Source organism: Bos mutus, chromosome 24 (assembly GCF_027580195.1).
Source record: "Bos mutus isolate GX-2022 chromosome 24, NWIPB_WYAK_1.1, whole genome shotgun sequence".
NCBI lineage: Eukaryota > Metazoa > Chordata > Mammalia > Artiodactyla > Bovidae > Bos > Bos mutus.
Window position 1 is genome coordinate 23198404 of NC_091640.1, and position 25318 is coordinate 23223721.

Below are 25318 nucleotides of genomic sequence, written 5' to 3' on the forward strand. Positions count from 1 at the left end.
CAAATCTATTACTGTTCTCCTTCAACAAGAGGACTTTAATTTTCTATATCCTTTAAATATCTTCATGTTGGTTTTCTTTGATCTCTTGTAATTATAAATTCTTTGATTTTTCCTGCTTATTCAAAATTTCAGTAAGTTTTCTAAAATAGTATCATTTGATATCATTCAGCCCCGAGTGTCAAACAGAATTGTCTTTGGTTATAAATATGTCATTGGTCAGCCTGTACTCTTATAATCATGGTGAGACTGAAAGTTCATCTGCGTTTATAAAAACATCATGGCTGTTCAGTTTATGCTAATTACAAGAAGGTAGGCAGAAGGCTTTTGTTAAATGAGGAGAAGGTGGTAACAGGCTGTTCACTGTGATTCCTGATATTATTGCAAAATGGGCAACTCAGAATACACCGTTCAATTTAGTAGTGTCTCTAAGAGCATGCTAAATTGAAAGTTAGCTCCTTTCTTTCCCCCACAGCAAACCACCTGTCTTTTTCAGGCTTTTCTCCTCACAATACCTGAACATGTGTTTCCTGCTGAAGTGTAGCAGTACAGTTTAATAGAAATTCTGTCTAGAATTAAGTCAGTATCTAATCCTATGTTCGTCACTGTCAAGGTGACTTGAGCAATTAAATTCTTTATTGAGCTCTATAAAACAGGAAAACTGATAGTCTTATTTTATGCCCGTCTGTTTTAAATATTGTAAAGGAAATAACTACCAAAATGATTTGTGTAATTAAGATGTTTAATGAGTCAAAGCAACTGGCGTTACTCAGATGAATCCTTTAGTCTAAATCAATCAAAATAACTTAGTCTTTATTAGAAAGATGCCAATATCTTGACAAGTGTCTAAATAATAATGCTTTATAATTGCCAATAAATGCTTAATGACCTTGAATCCTTCTAGATAGCCAATAAATTCATAAATATCACTATTATGATGATGGATTTCAACCCCAGAGGTAGAAATAAAGAAAGCTTAGTGAAAATCTCTTGGTTATCAAATAGTGAATTGACATTATGAAGGAAAAAAGTCACAAGATATTGACTATAAAAACGTCACAGGTGCTACAAAACAGCAGTCCTGAGGCCAAAGTAAAGTGAATTTTATTCGTTGTGATTCAGTCTGGAAAATGTTGTTCATTCCCTGGCATTCATTAGAAAAAAATGAAAATATGGCATTCTTCACAATGTGTAAAGCAGTGTAGGAATTAGTTATAGAAGAAAGCCTCTGCTAGAGCTAGAAGTGGAAAACTGGGAAGGAGATGGCATTACTAGAGAACAAGAGCCAGAGCTACCTGCTGGTAAACAGACATGCTTAGGATGCTTTCTGGCAGGAAGATGCTTCCTGGTGGGAGCTGGGATGTGGAGAAGACCCCCCACCCCACCCTTTAACAGAGTTGGAAACTGAGAGTTGTCCTGAATCCGAGGGGAACTGTGTGTGGGTGGGCGAAATAGGGATACTTAGACATTTTCTTCTTCCCTCCTGTCACTGCCAATACTTCCCATTGTTTAAACCAGTCATAAAACAAGGTCAAGGAAATCTGGGAAATGGTTTGCAAAGAAAAGGGGAAGATGGACTTGTGAGCAAACCAGTAAGTGACCCATGTAGAAGAGAAAGGAGTGTGTGGGGAGCCTTTCAGAATTCTTAGTGTAGGATTTGCTTGTCAAGTCCCAAAAGCGCTGGGTGGCTCAGGTTTCTTGGAATTTCAGGAGGTTGGGCATGAAAGCTTCTGCTTCAGCAGTGAGTGGTCCTGGTTCACCCACTACAGGAGGGAGAGGGACATTTTTGAGAGCGGCAGGATTAAAAGAAAACATCACAGATCAGACACTAATCATTCGCCTCCAAGTTACTCTGAGAACCTGGGAATGAATTAGGTCTAGATAATTGTAGGATTTCTTCCTCTACACACACTTTCAAGACAACAATACACTTCTTCACCTGCTTGCTAATGGCTAAAAATACCAAGAGAAGCCTTTCATTCCACAATTAGAGATAAAAGGTTTCAATTACAAGTGTCTAGCTGAAGTAACATTTTCCTGTGGAGGAATTTCAGTCAAGGGATAATCAATCTGTCAATCTGTTTCTCAGTAAAATGACTTGGAGAGCCTGTTTGCACACAGATAGCTCGAGGAGTTGCCATGAGGACAGGGAAAAGAACACAAGGGACCCCAGGAACAAGATTAGAAGAATTTGACAATCTTTCCTGGACAACACTCTCTGCCTACCATGTAAGCAAAATCAGACAATGATTTGAGCACATATGAACATGTAGGTGGTACACAGCTCTGGTTTATGGGCAGAATAAAAGTTCTTGATTTTGCAAATGTACTCTTGACCTTGCTTGGTAAAGCCCTTCTTGCCTAAGAGTTTGTTAAAGTAATCAAAGTGATCTTTTTCCCAAAAATAACATCTTTAGTTATTCAGCACATATTGATATAAGCTCTTCGAGAAAAAAACATATCCTTTTAGAAGTCTTTTAAAAAGTGAAGCCGACTGGCTCTGGGTTTTTTGTGACGTTTTGATTAGTTTTGATAAGGGAAAGAATATTTGGCTGGTCTCTTTCTCTGAAAATTTCCTAGAGATTTGTTAAATGACATTAAAATGTGCTTAGATTCTATCTTACTGAGCTCAGATTTGGGGGCTGTCAATCATATTCAGTTCCCTTGTTATCAGCAGTGACCACCCACAATTCCATATTCAACCAGTTAGTTGTGGGAGATGATCTACGTTAATTAATGGTCCCAGAACTCATGTAAGAGAACTGCTTCTTGATCTCCTGCCCCTGACCAAGATAAAAGAAACCAGCATTTCTGATTTTTATTGAGTTAGAATTTTTTAGTGCCCAAGTGAATCTGTGTTGTTAACTATCTACCCAGGAGATTCTGGAGCAATTAAAGTTGGAGAAACACTGATCCACACCAATCATTGAGTATATTTGAATAATTTTAAGTGGTATTACCTATCCTGATACACCATAGACATTCCTTTATGTTTGTCATTGTATCCATTTTCTGTTGCTGTCAAAAGTTGAGGCAAGTTCAACTAGGTTATAAGCTCAGGGTATCACAAAAGCTAAAATCAAGGGGTCAGCCTGTCTAACCTCTGATCTGGAAATTCTGGTAAAGAATGTACTTGAGAGTTTATTCAAGTAGTAGGCAGAGGTTAGTTCCTTACGGTTGTGGGGCTGAGATTGATGTGGGGTTTTCTCATCAGTTGTCCACCGTACCCCTTAACACTGCTTGCATTCTTTTGTATGTGACCTCGCCTTATAGATGACATCAACTTTGTATGAAGCACTATACACACACACACACACACACACACACGTGTATATGTATACGTATATATCCATACATGTATAATTCTCACTTATCTCTAGCTGAAATTTAGCCTTTTGTTGTGCTGTGAATATAAACAGTAAAACACAGTATTCACAGTAACTGTTGACTTCATCAGCAAAATAAATGAGATATTTTCAAATTACATTGTGATTATAAAAAATATTAATACATATAATTTTCTGTAAAATGTCTGTTTTTTTTGAAACCCTAAACAAGCTAATGTGTAAGCATGAAAGTCATAGTTTATAATAACTTATTTAGATAATTAAGAATCCATTGATAAGTCATGAATGACCACTTTTTTTAAATGGGTCCTTTTAGAATTGGGAGAAAGTTTTATTGATCAGTTGACAGTGACTCTAAGGTAGGGGTAGAGATAGGCTTTTAACAGACTAAACTCACATGATCAGTTGGCTTCTCCAAGTACCTCCCCTGGGAGAACCATCAGTAATTTTATGTGATCCAAAAAAGGAATATACAATAAAATATCCACAACTTGCTGAAACATACATTTCCCTGTCTTAGTCTGTAGAAATGTAGAATGTACTCAGTCCTCTTCTAGCTCTTTCCTGCCTATATTTCTTTTTCTCATATGCTCTCTGAACTAGAATAACCTACGCCATCACCAATATGTATCTCTGTGTATTTTACCTCCTTCAGATTGCACCTCTTGTAACTGTTACCATCCTCACCCTCCATGATGTATAAACAACTTTTCTCTCTGAAAACCTTGTTTACTCATTGTGCCTTGTATGAAACTTACGTGGGACAAATGCTGTTTTCTGACTTGTGCTGTAATTCTTTTGTTATTGTCAAGTTAAGAACAAATTCTACATGGAGTCTCTCTGGACTCACAATCCCAGAAAGAGTGTCTAACACGCAATAGGTTTTTGGTTAAGTTAAACTTTGTAAACAAAGGGATATAAAGAAATGCATATCATCTCCTCATTCGTGGCTCTAAATTAGTTTTCTTTAATTATTGTGCTGAGGTTAGTGATATCCTTTGGAACATATAGCTTATTTCGGTGCCTTCACTATCTTGCTCCTGTAATTAGAGACTGTCCTTGCAATGACATGGTCTGAATTCGGAGCTCCCAGACTGGGATAACACCCTTCTATAGAATTAATTTACTTGAAAACTGAATCTCCTTGTTATTTTCTTACTCCCAATATCAGTTTGATCATTTTAGAATCAATGTCCTTTAACCTTTCAGTAGTAGTTATGCATGCATATGTAACACACATAGGAATTTATCTGCATCAGTAAACTTCCCTTAGTCGGAATGTTTTGATTTCAAAATGTAGTCAGAGGACTAGAGATAGGAGACTATATTGCATTTGGAGGCAAACAGTAAAAACTTTTTTGGGCCCTAGGAGCATTTGACCTGCATTTTAGGACTAAATTTCCAAGTATTAAAATTAAAATGAGGATGGTATATATTTTTCCTGTTCATTTTGCCCAAGGCACTTTGCCTAAAGGCCATAATGAAGAGCTACTAAAAGTGAGTGAGAAAGTAGGTCAGGTGCTTTGGGATATTTCAAACATATATATATATATATCATATTATTAATATTTTATATATAAAGATAGATATACATATATGTGTGTATATGTAGATATATTTAAATATATCCACAGCCATACACCACACATACTGTTATAGGTTAATTCATTTTATATAGGGAAAACAAACTATTGACTGGCGTTGATGAACCTACTTCGCACAAAATTCTGGTGGAGATGTTAGAAATAATTTAAACAATATTTCTAGAATCTGTACTAACTTGTGGATAAAATGAGGAGTGGGGAAGGAGAAAGAAGGAAATAGCCTGCTACCCATGTTAGTGTTAGACGAGAGCCACAGCCAAGCTCAGGTGGACAGCCCCTTTCACAATATTAAATCCATCCCACCAAAACCTCAGTGCAAATGCAACTCAAATATCCAACTGCCCTCTGATATCACTAGATTCCACACTACCTGTCATCATATTCCACATTCTCCTTTGTTGCTAGGCACCCTGGGCACTCTTAATTTCCAAAGCTCCAGGTGCTGTTTTTCCTTGGGACTCAAATACAGTTTTTGGTTCCAGTGCTATGGTACCCAGACTGAAACTTGAGAGGAGCACCATCATTCTGGGCCTGTGAACGTAATGATCATAGCTACAGATCTAAAGATTACACTCTGTGTCTAGCAGCCTGGTACCCACACGCCTGCAGCCACTCAGGATGGAGCAAACTCTGCTGGGTAAGAAAGCAGGTTTCCCCTGTAAAGCAGTAATCTGATGTGAATTGTTACAATTAACAGGAGTCTCAGATTTGTGGTCTATAATTCTGAAAAAATTTTCTTTAAGAGAGAATGAAAACGATGAATGTGGTTTTATGAAAGTAGGTAACAAAAAATGGTTAATGAATCCTCAGTTTAATGTCTGTTCACTTTTTTATATTAAATTTTTCTAATATAGACATCAAAAACTTTGTTTTAAATTTTGATTTCTGAAACAGTTGCATGTGAAATCGATTCTTTTACCATTTACAAGATAAAATATGTGAATATGTATTTGATACAAATGAGTAAATAATTTGTCCTTCATGAAACATATGATTTACTGAGGAACTGAAATATGTAAAGCTGTTGAATTTAGTTACCTTGGTAACATCTGGAGTGAACCACTCTCTCTAAAAACATTTTCTTTCTTTATTGTTTATGCTTTGTACTGAAATTATATATACATGACATTTATTAAAGAGTCTCTTGATAAATGCTAACCCTTCTTTTATCTGAAAAATGAGTAAATGATATATTTTTATTAATATGTATGATGATATCAGATTGAAATTACAGATATAGCATGTTTGACTATAATTGACATTGGATTTGTTCTATGTGAATATAGATTTAGTTTTTAAAAATATCTTTGAGGTTATATTTTTTAATGTAATGATAAAATTTCTTACATTAAATATTATTTTTGAAGGGATTCAAGTACACAAATGTAAAATCACAATTTTCTTCATGAATTAAATAATTGGACTTAAATCAATCCATTATACTTTTCTTTGGATTTCTTAGAAATAAATAAATAGAAATAACTTTTCATACTTTAGCATAACCATATGACTTGGCATAGAAGGACATTCTTAAAATTCAAAATTACTTACATAAGTTATATCCTAATTTTGTTTCTCAAACATTGGATAGTTCATTGTTAAACAAATGTTATTGATTTCTCAAATTAATAGTTGTGGAAAACACTACACATATTACTTACGGCCAGTTTCCTAAATTCTCTTGTTTTTTCACCAAATGAGGTCCTTTTTTGAATGGGTACATAAGCAGAGTAATTCCTTATCCTGCAAACTCATTTTCATTTTCTCGCAGAATATGTTCAGAGAATTGCTTAAAAATACTATTTTGTTGAAAATTAAACTGAATGCCCTTTGTTTCTGTTTTTTACTAGAATGAGAAACCTAGACTTTTTCCTAGCCCTGTATCCAACCATTACCAATCTTACCTCTTCTTTTTATTTTTTTTTTTAATTTTTATTGAAATATAGTTGATTTTCAAGTATGCATTAGTTTCAGGTATACAGCAGAGTGATTCAGTTATACATACACTTTTTTCAGATATTTTTCAGATATTTTTTCAGATATTTTTCCCATTTAGGTTATTACAGAACATTGAGTAGAGTTCCCCTTTGCTGTATAGTAGGACCTTGTTGGTTATCTATTCATTATATATAGTAGTGCGTGTATGTTAATCCCAAGCTCCTGATTTATCCCTCTCTCCAATGTTTCGCCTTTGATAACTGTATGTTTGTTTTACATATCTTTTCTATTCTAAAATATTTTTAGTCACCCCCTCTTACTCTGCACTGCTGCTGTTTTACTTAGAGTTTGTTGAGCTTTCAACCAGCTGACTGAGATGACTTCTGCATCTGCTAAGGGTCCTCCCAACTTCCAGATTATTGCCTTCATACCATTCTCCTCATCAAAGACAGAGTTATCTCTTTAAAACTTTTTTTTTCACATCACTTCCCACAGTTAATTAAAATTACTTTTGTTTGCTCTCAAGATAAAATCCAAGTCCTTTGATGCACAAAACACTTCTTTTCCTCCCTTTTTAGGTTTCCCTTTCATCAGTGTCTCTTTGGTACTCAGCTCTATACTCTCATTTCTCATGGGCCTGCATATTCTTTCCTCTGTGACTACACCTGACAATTTTTAGTGGGGAAGGCTCTTCCCCTGATTAAAGCTTTGGAATTCAACTCCAATGCTACCTTCTCTAGAAAACCTTCTGGATCTCTTGATCCCTTGTTCTGGATCCCTTGTTCCTTTTTTTGCTCTGTATTTTAGCTTCATCTTTACTTTTCTGTTACTAAATTATCTGTGAACTCTTTGAAGGCACCAGATTCTCTATTGGCCACATATTTTACCCGCTTTGGGCCAAAAACAGGCACTCAGTAAATGTTTGTTGAATAAATAAACTAACAGGTGAGTTATACCACTCCTTCAGAATGTAAACATTATTTCCATGATTTCAGTTGATTCAGTTCAGTTCAGTTCAGTCGCTCAGTTGTGTCCAACCCTTTGTGACCCCATGAATCACAGCACGCCAGGCCTCCCTGTCCCTCACCATCTCCCAGAGTTTGCCCAAGTTCAGGTCCATTGAATCGGTGATGCCATCCTTGAAAGTATTCAGTTCAGTTCAGTGGCTCAGTCGTGTCCGACTCTTTGTGACCCCATGAATCGCAGCACGCCAGGCCTCCCTGTCCATCACCAACTCCCGGAGTTCACTCAGACTCACGTCCATCGAGTCAGTGATGCCATCCAGCCATCTCATCCTCTGTCGTCCCCTTCTCCTCCTGCCCCAATCCCTCCCAGCATCAGAGTCTTTTCCAATGAGTCAACTCTTGGCATGAGGTGGCCAAAGTACCGGAGTTTCAGCTTTAGCATCATTCCTTCCAAAGAAATCCCAGGGCTGATCTCCTTCAGGATGGACTGGTTGGATCTCCTTGCAGTCCAAGGGACTCTCAAGAGTCTTCTCCAACACCACAGTTCAAAAGCATCAATTCTTCAATTGATTAGAAGACGTCAAATATTTCATTGTACTCTACAAAAGGAAAGCAAACTTGAGAATATCGGAAATCAAACAAAAAATTCACAAAAAGTCACAGATATTTACATGGTTTCATCAGCAACTCTTCCCTAAAGGAAGCAGTTTAGTACCTTTCTCAGTCATAATTCTTTAAAATGAATAGCAAATTCTTACTATGAATATAAAGAAGAAATTAAGAGAAACAGAATTTTATTGTTTAGGTAAACTTTATTTTTCTTTGCTCTCAATACATTGATAATTTTCTTCTAACCGATTTTCTTCTGTATTTTAAAGCCAGAAAAGTTTTCTTAGTTCTGCTTCTTCTCCTTCCCTGTTTCTTCTATAATTATTCCATTTTTTTAATTAGAAAATTATATATTATATGTTATAAATGATATACTTTATAGTACATTGTGAATTCTATATAGAGTAGATAATAGAGAATATGTTAGAAAATCCAGTGCCGTACTGTTATGACAATATCAATATTAACATTTTAGAGTACAACTTTTCAGTCTTTTTGTTCTTGTATTTATATTTTCTTTTCACAAAATTTGGGTCATATTGACCACACTTTTCTATAACTAGCTTTTACCATTTAGTGCCTCTTGAATCACATTTTCCTGCATATTTAAAATGGGATATTGACTAATTCCATAATAATCTAAATATTCCAACATACATTAAGCTAAATTTCTATTTTTGATAATCTGTATAATTCCTAAAATTTTGTATTATTGATATAAGCAACACTGATTTCAGTGTCTTTTTATCTGCAGAGAGATGTGAGCAGTGATTAAACCCCTTAGGCTTTAAAGCCTTTATAATGGCTGAGCAAAGTTTCTGAGTACTTTTGATGTTTCCGATGCATATTAAACCCCCATAAAGCTTGTACTAGTATATAACCCTCTAGCAGGGTGGACAATGCTCTCATCAGAGAGTTTTCACTGAATCTGGATAGTCTCACTGAAAAAAAAACAAAAACTACTTGTAAAATAATTGGCAATTATTTTTTTAAATTTACTTTTCTTTGAGATTGCATTTGCAACTGAATGGTTTATTTTGTCTTCAGATTATTTTATCTTCTATTTATTTTATACTTCTTGTGCTTACGTATGCCTACTAGATTAAAAATGATACAGACTACTTCACAAGTTTGTTGCTAAGGATAAACTGCACATTATATGTAAAATTAGTTAGTACCATGCCAAGCCCAGAATAGGAGCTCAATAAATGTTTGTTGAAGTAGAAACTTATCAGCATATCAGTTAAAATCAAAATATAAATTTTTCCTTTCCAACAGATGATTCTGCCACAGAGAGCTTCAATGGCAACGAGACTCTGGGGCACAGTTCAATTGCTTCAGGGGGAACACACAGCAGGGAGATGGGCGACTCCAACTGTGATGGCAAAACTGGGCTGGAACAGGACGAGCAGCCACTGAACCTGAGCGACAGTCCCCTCTCAGCACAGCTGACTTCAGAATACAGGATAGATGACCATAGCACTAATGGAAAAAACAAATATAAGAACCTTCTAATTTCCGACCTCAAGATGGAACGAGAAGCGAGAGAAAATGGAAGCAAGGTACGGTCATGTTACGATTGTCAATGAATTTTTAAGTTGGTCATGAAAGTCACAAAGAAATACTTATACAAGAAATGAAGATCATTGTCACTAGAAGCCCAAGAGTGGGTTACCAAGAAATCGCTAACTATAGACACTGTGTGTCCATGTTCCGTGAATAGAATTCAGGTATAACAGTGAGTGAAATGGATCCTTTCTCATGCAGAGTGGTAGGTTTTTATACATGGAATCACTTGATTTAACGTGCCTCACTTATATAATCTTACTTCTTTGTCTTTGGGAGTTTGTTGAGCTCAGATGTGAAAGTTTAGCTCTGAGGACACTATTTGGACTATAAAAAGATCACTTCTAGTTTCACCTGGATAGGATAGGATAGGTATATGTAGCAATAAAATTTCAATTAAATTCTTGTTTGCTTTAGAGACCTGGTACCTTTGATCCATAACTTACTTCATGCACATAGACAAAATGTGTCAGTTTCATGGATGAAACATACAGATTAAATAACTCCTTGGACAGTTTTCTCTAAATTATATTATGCAAAAGACATGTGCAGATGTATTATCGACATTTATAGATTCTTTATATTAGTATAAATTACAATCTTCCCCATTCCCAATGGATTTATTCATTAAAAGTGAAGCTATATTTCTATCATTTTGAGATAATTCATGTTGATGATTTTGCTCTATACGTTTTGACGGTATACTTTTATACATATACGGATATTTATAGCACGTATGTTTTCAGGCTCCCCCTTCCCCCGCTCTCACTTCTAAGTTAGAGTTGTAGAATTGGTCTTTTGAAATAGATCCTGAAAGCAAAATGTATTAATCTGGATTAATTTCTGAATTTGCTAAAGCATTATGCTTCCTAAATTGGCTCTATTTAAATCCTCTTGCCTGCCTCAGGGTGTGTTGTTTTATCCTCTTTTAAGCAAGTCACTAGACATTATCAGACACTTAAGCACTTTTGCCTGAGGGAGGCTGTTACAACTTTTGCATTGGTAAATGCACAGTACTGTCTTTAGTGGATTAAAGCCATATCATACAAACACAGATGATTTTATATTCACTAACATTATGAGAATCACTGTGTTATATTTTACAGGACAAAATAACCCTTAAGTTTTCCTGCCCTCCACATAACCCTGTCTTTATAAAACTTATTCAGGAAATGTCTTTTAATGCTATATATCTACTTAAGAGTTTTTTTTTTTTTTTTTCAAAAATCATCCAGTGGTTTGCTCTTCTCTTGTTTCCCTCCTTGTTCAATATTACTATGGGAACTATGCTTGTTAAAATATGTTCTTCCGTTCGTTAAGCAAATGAATTTACTTTTCTACCTCTATTAAAATGAGATTATAAAAAGCCCAGATTGATTAACCTGTAAAGAGTAAGATAGGAAAAGGGTTTCAGAGAGGAGAAGACACCTCAGAGGAGGAATGTTTAATGGTTTGATAAAAGAACAACCTCTGCAGCTGACTACGAAGTAACCAGAGAGACAGAGGAAAAATCAGAAGGGCATCACATAAGGAAGCTAAGTCCACCTTTCAAGAAAGAGAATGGTCAGCTCTGATGGACACTGCTGAGGAATAAAAGCAGATCAAGTAGAAGAATAACTGAATTTGTAAGATAGTTGTGGCAGCATGTTGCGACCAGAATCCAGAAGGACTTTCTTCAAAAAGAATGTATTAAATACCTGTTACATTAGCAGCAACGAGTAGATAGTAGAGACAAGTCAGAGAGAGAAGAGTCTTTATTCATAAGGCTGTTGATACAGCCACTAAGAGTATGTGTATAACCGAGCCCAAGCTCTTATTGCTCACCACATAAGAGGCCAGTAAGTCAAGGTACTGGGATTAGGAGTAGAATTTTCATTTTGAAAGCCAGTAGACCTAGAAGATGGTGGACTAGTGTCCCAAAGAACAGTCTTAGAATTCAGGCTTCTTTTATGCTCAAAGGGAAAGAGGTGTGGTTGGTCACTGCAGACTTCTTTGTGTGGGAATCCTTTATTTTTGCATCTGTCCAAGTAGGTCTGGTCACAGTATTCCTATAAACCCTGTTCTGCAACTTTTTATCTCTATATGAATGAAAAAAGTATTATACATTTAAATGGCAGAGGCTTGAGAATGGGTGATCCTGTATATTTCAGGCCATAGGCAACATTTTTAACTTGTTGTTCAGTCACTCAGTTGTTTTTTATTCTTTTCAACCCAATAAACTGCAACACACCAGGCTTCCCTGTCCTTCGCCATCTCCCAGAGCTTGATCAAACTCATGTCCATTGAGTCAGTGATGCCATTCAACCATCTCATCCTCTGTCATCCCCTTTTCCTCCTGCCTTCAATCTTTCCCAGCATCAGGTCTTCTCTAATGAGTCAGCTCTTTGCATCGGTGGTCAAAGTATTGGAGCTTCAGCTTCAGTCCTTCCAGTGAATATTAAGGATTGATTTTCTTTAGCATTGACTTATTTGATCTCCTTGTAGTTCAAGGAACTGTCAAAGGTCTTCTCCAACACTGCAGCTCAAAAGCATCAATTATTCAGTGTTCAGCCTTCTTTATGGTCCAACTCTCACATCCATACATGACTATAGGAAAAACCTATGCTTTGACTAGATGGACCTTTGTTGGCAAAATGTCTCTGCTTTTTAGTACACTGTGTATGTTTTTCATATCTTTTCTTCCAAGGTGCAAGTGTCTTAATTTCATGGCTGCAGTCACCACCTGCAGTGATGTTGGGCCCAAGAAAGTAAAGTCTGTCACTGTTTCCACTGTTTCCCCATCTATTTCCCATGAAGTGATGGGACCAGATGCCATGATCTTCATTTTTTGAATGTTGCATTTTAAGCCAGCTTTTTCACTCTCCTCTTTCACCTTCATCAAGAGGCTTTTTAGTTCCTCTTCACTTTCTGCCGTAAGGGTGGTGTCGTCTGCATATCTGAGCTTATTGATACTTTTCCTGGCAATCTTGATTCCAGCCTGTGCTTCATCCAGCCTGGCATTTCAAATCATGTACTCTGCATATAAGTTAAATAATCAAGGCGACCATATATAGCCGTGGCATACTCCTTTCCCAGTTTGGAACCAGTCTGTTGTTCCATATGCGGTTCTAACTGTTGCTTCTTGACCTACATACAAGTTTCACAGGAGGTAGGTAAGGTGGTCTGGTATTCCCATCTCTTTAAGAATTTTCCACAGTTTCTTGTGATCCACACAGTCAAAGGATTTCGCATAGTCAATAAAGAAGAAGTAGATGTATTCCTGGAATTCTTTTGCTTTTTCTATGATCCAACAGATGTTGGCAATTGGTCTTTGGTTTCTCTGCCTTTTCTAAATCAAGCTTGAACATCTGGAAGTTCTCAGTTCATGTACTGTTAAAGCTTAGCTTGGAAAATTTTGAGCATTCCTTTGATAGCATGTGAAATGAGTTCAATTATGTGATAGTTTGAACATTCTTTGAATCTTCCTTGGGATTAGAATGAACACTGACCTTTTCCTGTCCTGTGATCACTGCTGAGTTTTCCAAATTTGCTGGCATGTTGACTGCAGCACTTAAACAGCATCTTTTTAGGATTTAAAGTAGCACAGCTGGAATTCCATCACTTCTGCTAGCTTTGTTCACAGTGATGCTTCCTAAGGCCAACCTGACTTTGTACTCCAAGATGTCTGGCTGTAGGTGAATGATTACACACCATCACGGTTATCTGGATCATGAAGATCTTTTTTGTATACTTCTTCTGTGTATTTTTTGCCACTTCTTCTTAATATCTTCTGCTTCTGTTAGGTTCATAGTGTTTCTGTCCTTTATTGTGCCCATCTTTGCATGACATGTTTTCTTGATATCTCTAATTTTCTTGAAGAGTTGTCTAATCTTTCCCATTCTATTCTTGTCCTCTATTTCTTTGCATTGTTCACTTAGGGAGGCTTTTTTATCTCTCCTTGCTATTCTTTGGTACTCTGCATTCAGATGGGAATATCTTTCCTTTTCTCCTTTGCCTTTCACTTTCTTCTTTTCTCAGCTATTTTTAAGGCCTCCTCAGACAACCATTTTGTTCTTTGCACTTCTTTTTCTTGGGGATGGTTTTGATCACCACCTCATGTACAATGTTACGAACCTCTGTCTGTAGTTCTTCAGGCACTCTGTGTATTAGATCTAATCCCTTGAATCTGTTTGTTACTTCCACTGTATATTCGTAAGGGATTTGATTTAGGTCATATCTGAATGGCCTAGTTAGAGCAACCAAAATATGAAAATAAGCAAAGCAGGGTCCCTGCTTTCAAAAGCTTAGAGTCAAGCAGATAAAAATTTCAAAGTTGTTATTATGTCCTTATTCCATAAGTAATATGATGGCCATATGGCAGGGTGACATGAGAGGGCAGATGTGGGGCACCTATAGAACCATGATGAATCTTTTTTAATATTTATTTGTTTGTCTTTGCCAGATCTTAGTTGTGGCATGAGAGATATAGTTCTCTGACCCAGGTTCAAGCCTGGGCCTCCTGAATTTGAAGCATGGAGTCTTAGCTGCTGGAACATTGGAGAAGTCCCGTTCAGTTCAGTCGCTTAGTTGTGTCCAACTCTCTGTGACCCCATGGACTGCAGCACACCAGGCGTCCCTGTCCATCACCAACTTCCAAAGTTTGCTCAAACTCATGTCCATGGGGTTGGTGATGCCATCCAACCATCTCATCCTCTGTCATCCCCTTCTCTTCCCGCCTTCAGTCTTTCCCAGCATCAGGGTCTTTTCCAATGAGTCAGCTCGTCACATCAGGTGGCCAAAGTATTGGAGTTTCAGCTTCAGCATCAGTCCTTCCAATGAATATTCAGGACTGATTTCCTTTAGGATGGACTGGTTGGATCTCCTTGCAGTCCAAGGGACTCTCAAGAGTCTTCTCCAACACCACAATTCAAAAGCATCAGTTTTTCGGTGTGCAGCTTTCTTTATAGTCCAACTCTCACATCCATACATGACTACAGGAAAAACCATAGCCTTGACTAGATGGACCTTTTTGGAAAAGTAGTATCTCTGCTTTTTAATATGCTGTCTAGTTTTGTCATGGCTTTTCTTCCAAGGAGCAAGCATCTTTTAATTTCATGGCTGCAGTCACTATCTGCAGTGATTTTGGAGCCCCAAAAAATAAAGTCTGTCACTGTTTCCCCATCTATTTGCCCTGAAGTGATGGGACAGGCTGCCATGATCTTAGTTTTCTGAATGTTGATTTAAGTCAAGTTTTTTCACTCTCCTCTTTCACTTTCATCAAGAAGCTCTTTAGTTCTTCGTTTTCTGCCATAAGGGTGGTGTCATCTGCATATCTGAGGTTCTTAATATTTCTCCTGGCCATCTTGATTCCAGTCTGTGCTTCTTCCAGCCCAGCGTTTCTCATGATGTACTCTGCGAATAGGTTAGGTAAGCAGGGTGACAATATACAGCCATGACATACTCCTTTCTGTATTTGGAACCAGTCTGCTGTTCCATGTCCAGTTCTAACTGTTACTTCCTGACCTGCATACAGATTTCTCAAGCAGCAGGTCGGGTGGTCTGGTATTCTCATCTCTTGCAGAATTTTCCACAGTTTGTTGTGGTACACACAATCAAAGGCTTTGTCATAGTCAATAAAGCAGAAGTTGATATTTTTCTGAAACTCTCTTGCTTTTTCAATGATCAAACGGATGTTGACAATTTGGTCTCTGGTTCCTCTGCCTTTTTCTAAAACCAGTGTGAACATCTGGAAGTTCATGGTTCACGTATTGTTGAGGCCTGATTTGGAGAATTTTGAGCATTACTTTACTAGCATGTGAGATGAGTACAATTTTGTGGTAGATTGAACATTCTTTGGCATTGCCTTTCTTTGGGATTGGAGTGAAAACTGACCTTTTCCAGTCCTGTGGCCACTGCTGAGTTTTCCAAATTTGCTGTCATAGTGAGTGCAGCAGTTTTGCAGCATCATCTTCTAGGATTTGAAACAGCTCAACTAGAATTCCATCACGTTACTAGCTTTATTTATAGTGATACTTCCTAAGGCCCACTTGACTTTGCATTCCAGAATATCTGGCCCTCTGTTGGTGATCACACCGTCGTAATTATCTGAGTCATGAGGATCTTTTTTGTATAGTGTTTTTGTGTGTTCTTTCCACCTCTTCTTCCCAGACCATGATAAATCTTAAGAAAGACTTTATAGAAAGTTATTCCAGGGATAAGTGTGAAGGGCAAGAAGAAGTGATTCAGAAGGAAAGGATTATTTATGATAAAGCATGTTTTGAGGCCTAGAATAGTGAGAAAGTATTCTAAGCGTGGAGATTGGCAAGGAGCTCAGCATGGCCACAGCAAAGAGTGTGTGAAGGAATGGAGGATAAAGGGGTCCATCATGAAGGCTTTGTAGGCCAGTTTAAGGACGTGAATTGCATCCTGTTGGTAGTGCTTTGTATAAGGTTGTGGTCAGCTTAGAATTTTAGAAAGATTATTCTGGCAACATTGTAGTGGAGCCATAGCATAGGAACTATGGAAAAAAGAAATAGAGAGCTATTGTGGCTGTCCAAGAAAAGAATAATGTAGAGACACAGTAAATAAAAATAATGAACATTATACTATTGTATTTTTGACATTGTGTTTGCAGGAGTACCATATGCAGCTTCATAGGTTGTGTATTAAGAGTCCCAGACACTCCTAGGAGTGTCTTTCACATAGATTATGGTATGAGTGATCTCTTTACATCTATACATTTCATTAAGATATACTTTTGTAAGAATGATGTCTACTTTGCTTACTACACTATGACCTGTTGTTTAGTTGCTAAATCATGTCCAACTCTTTTGCGTCCCCATGGACTAGCCCACCAGCCTGCTCTGTCCTCTGTCAATGAGATTTCCCAGCCAAGAATACTGGAGTGGGTTGACATTTCCTTCTCCCAGGGATCTTCTTGACCCAGGGATTGAACCTGTGTTTCCCATATTAGCAGGCAGATTCTTTACTGCTGAATCACTGTGGCTAGCACGTGGCTTAATATCTGGTTACCTAGTAGTTTCTCAAATGTTTTGGATAAGTAGTTTTCCTAACTGTGGGAAGTAAAACAGAACATTTTAGTATGACTCCAGGATTTGAGGCCTGGTTGCCTAAGTGAATGGTGATTACATTTACTAAGATTTGGAATGAAAAACATTTGAAGGAAGCTGTGTTGACATATAAAGTTTATGATGCTTATGCGGTATCTATTAGAGATGTTTAATAGGTATGGGGGACATAATGTTTCAGCTTAGAAGAAACATCCAGGGTGGAGAGACATTTGAAAGATATCAGAGACGTGCTGCCTAAAGATTTTGTGGTTGATAAGATCACTTCAGAATTATATAGACTGAAGAAGAGATGAGCTCGAAATATGTCATCCTGGAGAATATCAATCCATTAGTAACAAGCGGCATAGAAGGAGTTTGTTGGGGGGAACAGAACCCTAAGAGAAAATGAAGGCAGCCAGTTAAGAAAACCAGGTAGTTTAGAAGCCAAAATACAGGGCATTTCAAAATTAATGTAAGTGGTTAAACGGGGTAATCCTTAGGTGAAGTGACATAGGTCTAAACTTGGAGGACATTTAGGAGAGTTAGGGCTTATAGTAGGGTTCAAAACCCATGGAAGAAGAATTAGCAAAATTGGTGGGAAATTGGATTTATGTTAGTTGTAGAGGCTGGACAGGGAAGCTGAATCATTTATTACATTTACTTTATTTTTATAATTTTATTTTTTCATCAAACTATAGTTGATTTACAGTATTGTGCCAATCTCTGATGTACAGCAGAATAACTCAGTTATACACATATAGAGATTCTTTTTTCATATTCTTTTCCATTATGGAAATTTATCACAGGTTATTGAGTATAGTTCCCTGTGCTATACAGTAGGACCTTGTTGTTTATCTATCTTAGATATAATACTTTACATATGCTAATCCCAAACTCCCAGTTGTTCCCTTCCCCCTAGAAGAAGACTGGAATTTTGCTTCAGGAATTCTTGCAATCAAAATCCAAATGCAGAGAGCCTCAGGGCTGTCAGGGGACCTTTATACTGAAGATTTAGCAAAACTCATCTGTTCAGTGTTACCTTTTTAGTCCTTAGGAATGTTCCATCAATTCTATCCAGATTTATAAAGTGATAACTATTGCCAGTTTCTTCATTCAACATTTTTGAGGTTAGATTCTGTTTTACTTTGGAGGATTATAAAAGCTTAATTATATAATGTCTTTGAGAAACATAGATCAAACTCACCAGTGAGTTTGATATTGACCTATTTCACAATTTTATTATGAAGAATATCAAACAAAAATAATTTTAAAGCATTTTAAAACCTTAGTGAATAGAATTGCTTAGAAAGAATGGCTGAACTGGACTAGGGCATTTACAAATTGTTTATTATTATGCAAATTCACTTAACTAGACTAGCAGAGAATCATATTAGTCAATCTAAAGAATAAAACTATTGCATGAAAAGAGTTTAGAAGATATTTATTTTATACTTGCAGACGGTCACATTTTTCAAGGACAACTAATAACATTAAAGCTTGGGAAAAAGTAGAAATGTTGATTGAGAGTTTGGAATATACAACTCATGAGGAAGCACTAAGGGACTAGTTACATGAAAAAAGAAAGGCCAAGAAAACCCAAATCTAGATATGGTGTTTTAGTCACTCAGTTGTGTCCAGCTCTCGCAAACCCATGGACTGTAGCCTGCCAGGCTCCTCTGTCCATGGGATTCTTCAGGCAAGAATACTGGAATGGGTTGCCATTTCCTTCTCTAAAATCTGGATATAGGTATGTTTAAAATTATCAATAGATGAGAACAGAAACAAAATTAGAAATCTGAAGGAAAGAAATATATAAATTAAAAACACATATCATTGATATTTTTTAAATTTTTCTCTTTGTATTTGTGACCCAGCTGCCTTTTACTTAATATGGTAACATATTCTGAATCAATCCCCAAGAGAATAATGTTTCGAGTAATAACAGCAGTAGGAAAGTAATTATTGTTTGAGAGTTAACATGTTGCTATAGTTGCTACATATTTAGTTTTTGGCTTAGTTCCCAGGACCCTTCAATCTTCACTTTACTCAAAAATATATTTTCCCTCAATGTGGCCCATGTGGCATTATTTTCAATCTTTCCTTTACATTTTTACCAAAATGGATATTATCATTCAAATTAAAGTTTATAAAGTACTTCTCAGAATCATCATTAATAATTGTTAGGTGATTTTATTTAGATACAATGAATGGAAGCAGTAGGTGTTTTCAAAATATCTCTTTGAGGGGCTTCCCTGGTGGCTTAGTGGTAAAGAATCTGCCTCTGCCAAGGCAGACCTGTGTGATCCCTGTTTCAGGAAGAGCCCACATTCGCAGAGCAGCTAAGCCTGGGCACCACAACTACTGAGCCTGTGCTCTGGAGCCCCCAAGAGATGCAGCTAGGGAGCCCATGTGCTATTGTTACCGAAGCCCACGGGCCCTAGAGCCCAAGTTCCACAAGAGAAGCCATCGCTATGAGAAACCCTTGCACCGCAATCAGAGAGCAGCCCTTGTCGCAACAAAGACCTCGCACAGCCGAAAATAAATGAATGAATAATACCTCTTTGAAATATTTAGGCATAATGAGATTGCCTTTTGAAACAAAGGAGTGATGGCTTGACTTTTGGAACAGTATTATTTTGTTCTTTGTCATGTGGCTGTATTCCAGGTCATTATTGTTTTAATTTGATGATTTTCAATTTCTGGCTTCTTGGTGCTGTGTAGAGATTTTTGGCCCAGATGTGGCTTACAGTAGAAGCAACAATATATATTCAGCAAATGTTCCTAGTAGGTGGCATGCCTTATCCTGAGTGCCTGAAGGACAAAGAGAGAGAGAAAAAAAAAAAAGGTCTCTATTTTTAAGAACTCACATTTTAGCCTGAAAAATAGATGCATAAATAAACAGGTATGTTACAGTATGGAAATTAGTTACACATAAGAATGCCTTCTAGGCCTGTTAATCTTGCCTGGGGAAGTTCCCAAGTTAATTCTTTTTTTTTGTTTGTTTTTTAAATTTTATTCATTTAATTTATTTATTTTGGGGGGCACTGGATCTTCATTGCTGCTTGTGAGTTTTCTCCAGATGCAGTGCACAGGCTTCTTATTGTGCTGGCTTTTCTGGTTTTGGAGCAGACTTAGGCACGTGGGATCAATAGTTGTAGCACATCAGCTTAGCTGCTCCAAGGCACGTGGGTTCTTCCTGGACCCATAGGTGGAATGAACCCATGTCTCTTAGGTCTCCTGCATTGGCAGGCGGGTTCTTTACCTCTAGTGCCCCCTGAGAAACCCTTGTGTAATGCTTTCAAATTCATGAGTTAACCAACTCATCCTATCAGATAAGGAAAGCACATATAATCACCAGTCTCATTGAAACAGAAGGACATAAAATCTAGTGGATGTTAAACTATTTCACTGAAATTAGCGCTATAGTTACTCAAGCTGTCTAGCCTGGTATTGAACCCAGATCATCTGAAACCCATGTGCCTTTCACCGTGCCCATGCTGAATGACGCTGTGTGAGATCAGTTTCCTTTATGCACCACATGGTGACTATGATGGGCAAACAATTCAAAGAGGCAGAAATCTAGTCCCATTAGCAGATAGTTACTTGATAAAATGCAAATACTGGCAGTGATGTTTCTTATACAGATATATATTTTTCTCTTCTATATGAATTATTTTACAAAATGAAAATAATACACCAGATGCCTCTGTTGAAAACATAAGCAAGTCTGCAAAATATACATTTATTGTTTTAGTGAATTGAGTGGAAAAACAAATGGGTAGCTGAGTTGGAATGGGTCTTTAAAAAGCCCCAGGGTAAATTTTAAGCTCAAGTTTTTATTGTTAGCTACCAATTTAAAATAGCATTCATGTAATAATATAGATAAAGTGTATGTATAAAATACAAATTATTATATTTTTATTCTTACAAGTTGCATAGATCTCAGATGTGTTCCATATTGGGCATATTTTTTCCTTCTATTAGTACATTTTTTTAAATCAAAAGATATAGAAGAATGATTATAATTAGTTTTGTTGTATCTACACTATTTGTAATCTAAATTTAACGTGTATAATGCTTTTGTGAAAAAAAAAAAAAAAGCTTTCCTTGCTCAGAGACTGTAAAATTAATTACAGGATAGAAAAATAAAATAATCTTTAAAATCGGGACTCACTTCAAAAAAAAAAAAATCAGGAACCAAGAAAAGCCCTATTGACTCCTACCACCCAAACTAGTGTCCTTGTGAATTCTTATGCTATCATGCTTCCCATTACACATGCTTATATTCTTGGTAACTATTACAGAGAGAGATGGTAGAGCCACCAGTTCTGAGTGCCTACTGTGTGTGTTCTACTCCGTGTTAGTTCATTTCACCTTTTTTATCTCAGGAGAATGGAGAGGATGAGGGACCTATATGATTTATATCCAGAAATGTTCTAAGTGAAGTTGATTTTTAATTCCCCATATGCAGCAAAATATCAATTTTGAGTTCCTTTATAAACATTTAAGAGTTCAGTTGGGTCAATACAAAGTTTCAACTGATCCATCAGTTCCACACATTCATAATAATCTGGTTAAAATGTCAGATTGTAATTTTGACCAAAAAAACAAAAAACAAATGGACCAATAGTTACCATTGTGTTTATTTGATGATGGCAATGAACTATTGGTCAATAGCTCAAAAAGAAATAGGAGTTTTATTTTGCATGTTTTTGTATTCAGTGTCTTTTGAGTTTGGGGGAGGATTTTTTTTTTTTTAATTTTTACTGGAGTATAGTTGTCCTACAGTGTTGTGTTTGTTTCTGCTGTGCAGCAAAGTGAATCAGCTATGCTTATACATATTACCCCTCTTATTTAGACTTCCTTCCCGTTTAGGTCACCTAACGAGTCGGTCATTTGCATCAGGTGGCCCAGGTAATGGAGCTTCAGCTTCAGCATCAGTCCTTCCAATGAATTTTCAGGGTTGATTTCCTTTAGGATTGACTGGTTGGATCTCCTTGCAGTCCAAGGGACTCTCAAGAGTCTTCTCCAACACCACAGTTCAAAAGCATAAATTCTTTGGTGCTCAGCCTTCTTTATCGCACAATTCACATCCATACATGACTACTAGAAAAACCACAGCTTTGGATGAATCTTTGTTGGCAAACTAATGTCTCTGCTTTTTAATACACTGTCTAGATTTGTCATATCTTTTCTTCTAAGGGTCAAGTGTCTTTTAATTTCATGGCTGCAGTCACCATCTGCAGTGATTTTGGAGCCCAAGAAAATAAAGTCTGTCACAGCTTCCATTGTTTCCCCATCTATTTGCTATGAAGTGATGGGACCAGATGCCATTATCTTCATTTTAAATGTTGAGTTTTAAGCCAGCTTTTTCACTCTCCTCTTTCACCTTCATCAAGAGACTCTCTCGTTCCTCTTTGCTTTCTGCCATAAGGCTGTTGTCATCTGCATATCTGAGATTATTGACATTTCACCCAGCCATCTTGAAAAATCTTTAAAAGCTTTAAATATAAGATCATCTATACCACTTTTCTAGATTGCACATATATTCATTAATGTACAATATTTGGGGTCTTTTTGTTTTGTTTTATCATTGTATATATGTTTTGCTTGTGTTCTATCATTTGGAGTAATATCAAATGGTTAAAAATATAATTGTATCTGTAAGTGTCTTTAGAGAATGGTTCAGTTCAGTTCAGTTGCTCAGTCATGTCCGACGTTTTGCGACCCCATGAATCACAGCATGTCAGGCATCCCTGATCATCACCAACTCCCGGAGTTCACCCAAACTCATGTCCATTGAGTCGGTGATGCCATCCAGCCATCTCATCCTCTTTTGTCCCCTTCTCCTCCTGCCCCGAATCCCTCCCAGCATCAGAGTCTTTTCCAATAACTCAACTCTTTGCATGAGGTGGCCAAAGTATTGGAGTTTCAGCTTTAGCATCAGTCCTTCCAAACAACACTCAGAACTGATCTCCTTTAGAATGGACTGGTTGCATCTCCTTGCAGTCCAAGGGACTCTCAAGAGTCTTCTCCAACATCACAGTTCAAAAGCATCAATTCTTTGGTGCTCAGCTTTCTTCACAGTCCAACTCTCACATCCATACATGACCACTGGAAAAACCATAGCCTTGACTAGACAGACCTTTGTTGGCAAAGTAATGTCTCTGCTTTTGAATACACTATCTAGGTTGGTCATAACTTTCCTTCCAAGGAGTAAGTGTCTTTTAATTTCATGGCTACAATCAACATCTGCAGTGATTTTGGAGCCCAGAAAAATAAAGTCTGACACTGTTTCCACTGCTTCCCCATCTATTTCCCATGAAGTGATGGGACCAGATGCTATGATCTTCGTTTTCTGAATGTTGAGCTTTAAGCCAACTTTTCCACTCTCCACTTTCACTTTCATCAAGAGGCTTTTTAGTTCCTCTTCACTTTCTGCCATAAGGATGGTGTCATCTGCCCATCTGAGGTTATTGATATTTCTCCCGACAATCTTGATTCCAGCTTGTGCTTCCTCCAGCCCAGTGTTTCTCATGATGTACTCTGCATAGAAGTTAAATAAGCAGGGTCACGGTATACAGCCTTGATGTACTCCTTTTCCTATTTGAAACAAGTCTGTTGTTCCATGTCCAGTTCCAACTGTTGCTTCCTGACCTGCATATAGGTTTCTCAAGAGGCAGGTCAGGTGGTCTGGTATTCCCATCTCTTTCAGAATTTTCCACAGTTTATTGTGATCCACACAGTCAAAGGCTTTGGCATAGTCAATAAAGCAGAAACAGATGTTTTTTCTGGAACTCTCTTCCTTTTTCCGTGATCCAGCAGATGTTGGCAATTTGATCTCTGGTTCCTCTGCCTGTTCTACAACCAGGTTGAACATCTGGAAGTTCACGGTTCATGTATTGCTGAAGCCTGGCTTGGAGAATTTTGAGCATTACACTACTAGCGTGTGAGATGAGAATGGTAGAGGAACCTTAAAAGAAAGAAATATAGTTGAAATATCCTAAAATGATTTACACATCTCAAAGTAATGGGTATTAATAGCATTCCTTCATTCACTTGCTGTTGACTCAAATGTGAGGAAAGAATAAAACAAGAAAAATTAATATCAGAGACAGAGAACAATATGTTCTGATTTGTCTCAATATAATAGTTTATTATTTTTATTAATATTAAATATTTGATGAGTCTTAAAGTATACTCCTAGACTTCCATGGTAGCTCACTGGTCAAGAATCCCACCTGCCAGTGCAGGCGATATGAGTTTGATCCCTGGGTTGGGAAGATCCCCTGGATAATGGCAACCCACTCAAGTATTCTTGCCTGAAAAATACCATGGACAGAGAGCCTGATGGGCTACAGTCCATGGGCTGCCAAAGAGTCAGACACAACTGAGCAACGAAACAACTAAAAGTATACCCCTAGATGCAACTATCTGTAGCATCATTATTAGTATTTTTGCTTAATGTTTTTGAAATGGAGATCCTAAAGTTAGCTGGGGTCAAGAGGGTAATTCAGACACAGAGTTTAAAATAAGAGAATTATGTCATCATCTTTGTCCCAAAGAGTAATAATGATAGGTAACAATCGTTGGATTCTTACTATTTTCCAGACACTCATCTAGGAACTAATTCATATAATTCTTTTAACAACACAGTAGTTTCAGGCACTGTTGTTATTCCCATTTTTTTTTTCACATCTGGAAAAACTAATATCCAAAGAATTTATAAGTATGGTTATACTAAGAATTTGTATAATTTGCATTTAAACTCCAAATCATTTGACTCACATTTCAACTACCACAGTATATGTTGAGATCATGGGGTAGGGTTTGAAAATGAGCAAAAGCGAATTAATGCTGAGACCCCTAGCTGCTATTTCATGGTTCACAGTTGTTCTCTGAGCAGGAAGCAGTACTGATCAGCTCTGTGACTTTGAGCAGGTCTCTACTTTTTAAGCCTGTATACTTCATCAGTAAAATGGGGATAATGATACACTTTAATTTAGATGAACAATTTGAAGAAGCATATTTATTTCAACTAGTGTATATTACTTTCCTTTTCCTCCTCTTTTTGTCTCCTTTTCTTACCTTATTTTGACTTAGCTACCCTTATTTTTCAGGAATCTAGAATACTTAATACGTTCCCAGAGGCATTTTGTAGGCATTCATTCTAGGACTCATTTCTGTGAATTCATAACATGGACTCTCAGAAATAGATCCTAGGATATCTTGCAATTGTTGCT

General features: G+C 37.0%; 1 protein-coding gene across 6 annotated transcripts in view; it reads left to right on the forward strand.

Moving 5' to 3' along the window:
• NOL4 (nucleolar protein 4) overlaps positions 1–25318 on the forward strand; it is a 458026-nt gene that overhangs the window by 236323 nt on the left and 196385 nt on the right. For 4 of the 6 annotated variants that reach the window (XM_070361672.1, XM_070361671.1, XM_070361673.1 and 1 more), the window contains one exon: positions 9739–10022. In XM_070361672.1, the coding sequence (XP_070217773.1) occupies positions 9739–10022 (284 nt within the window). Of the gene's footprint in view, positions 1–5566; positions 5586–9738; positions 10023–25318 lie in introns of those variants that run through there. The other 2 variants (XM_070361675.1, XM_070361676.1) reach the window with 1 other exon arrangement.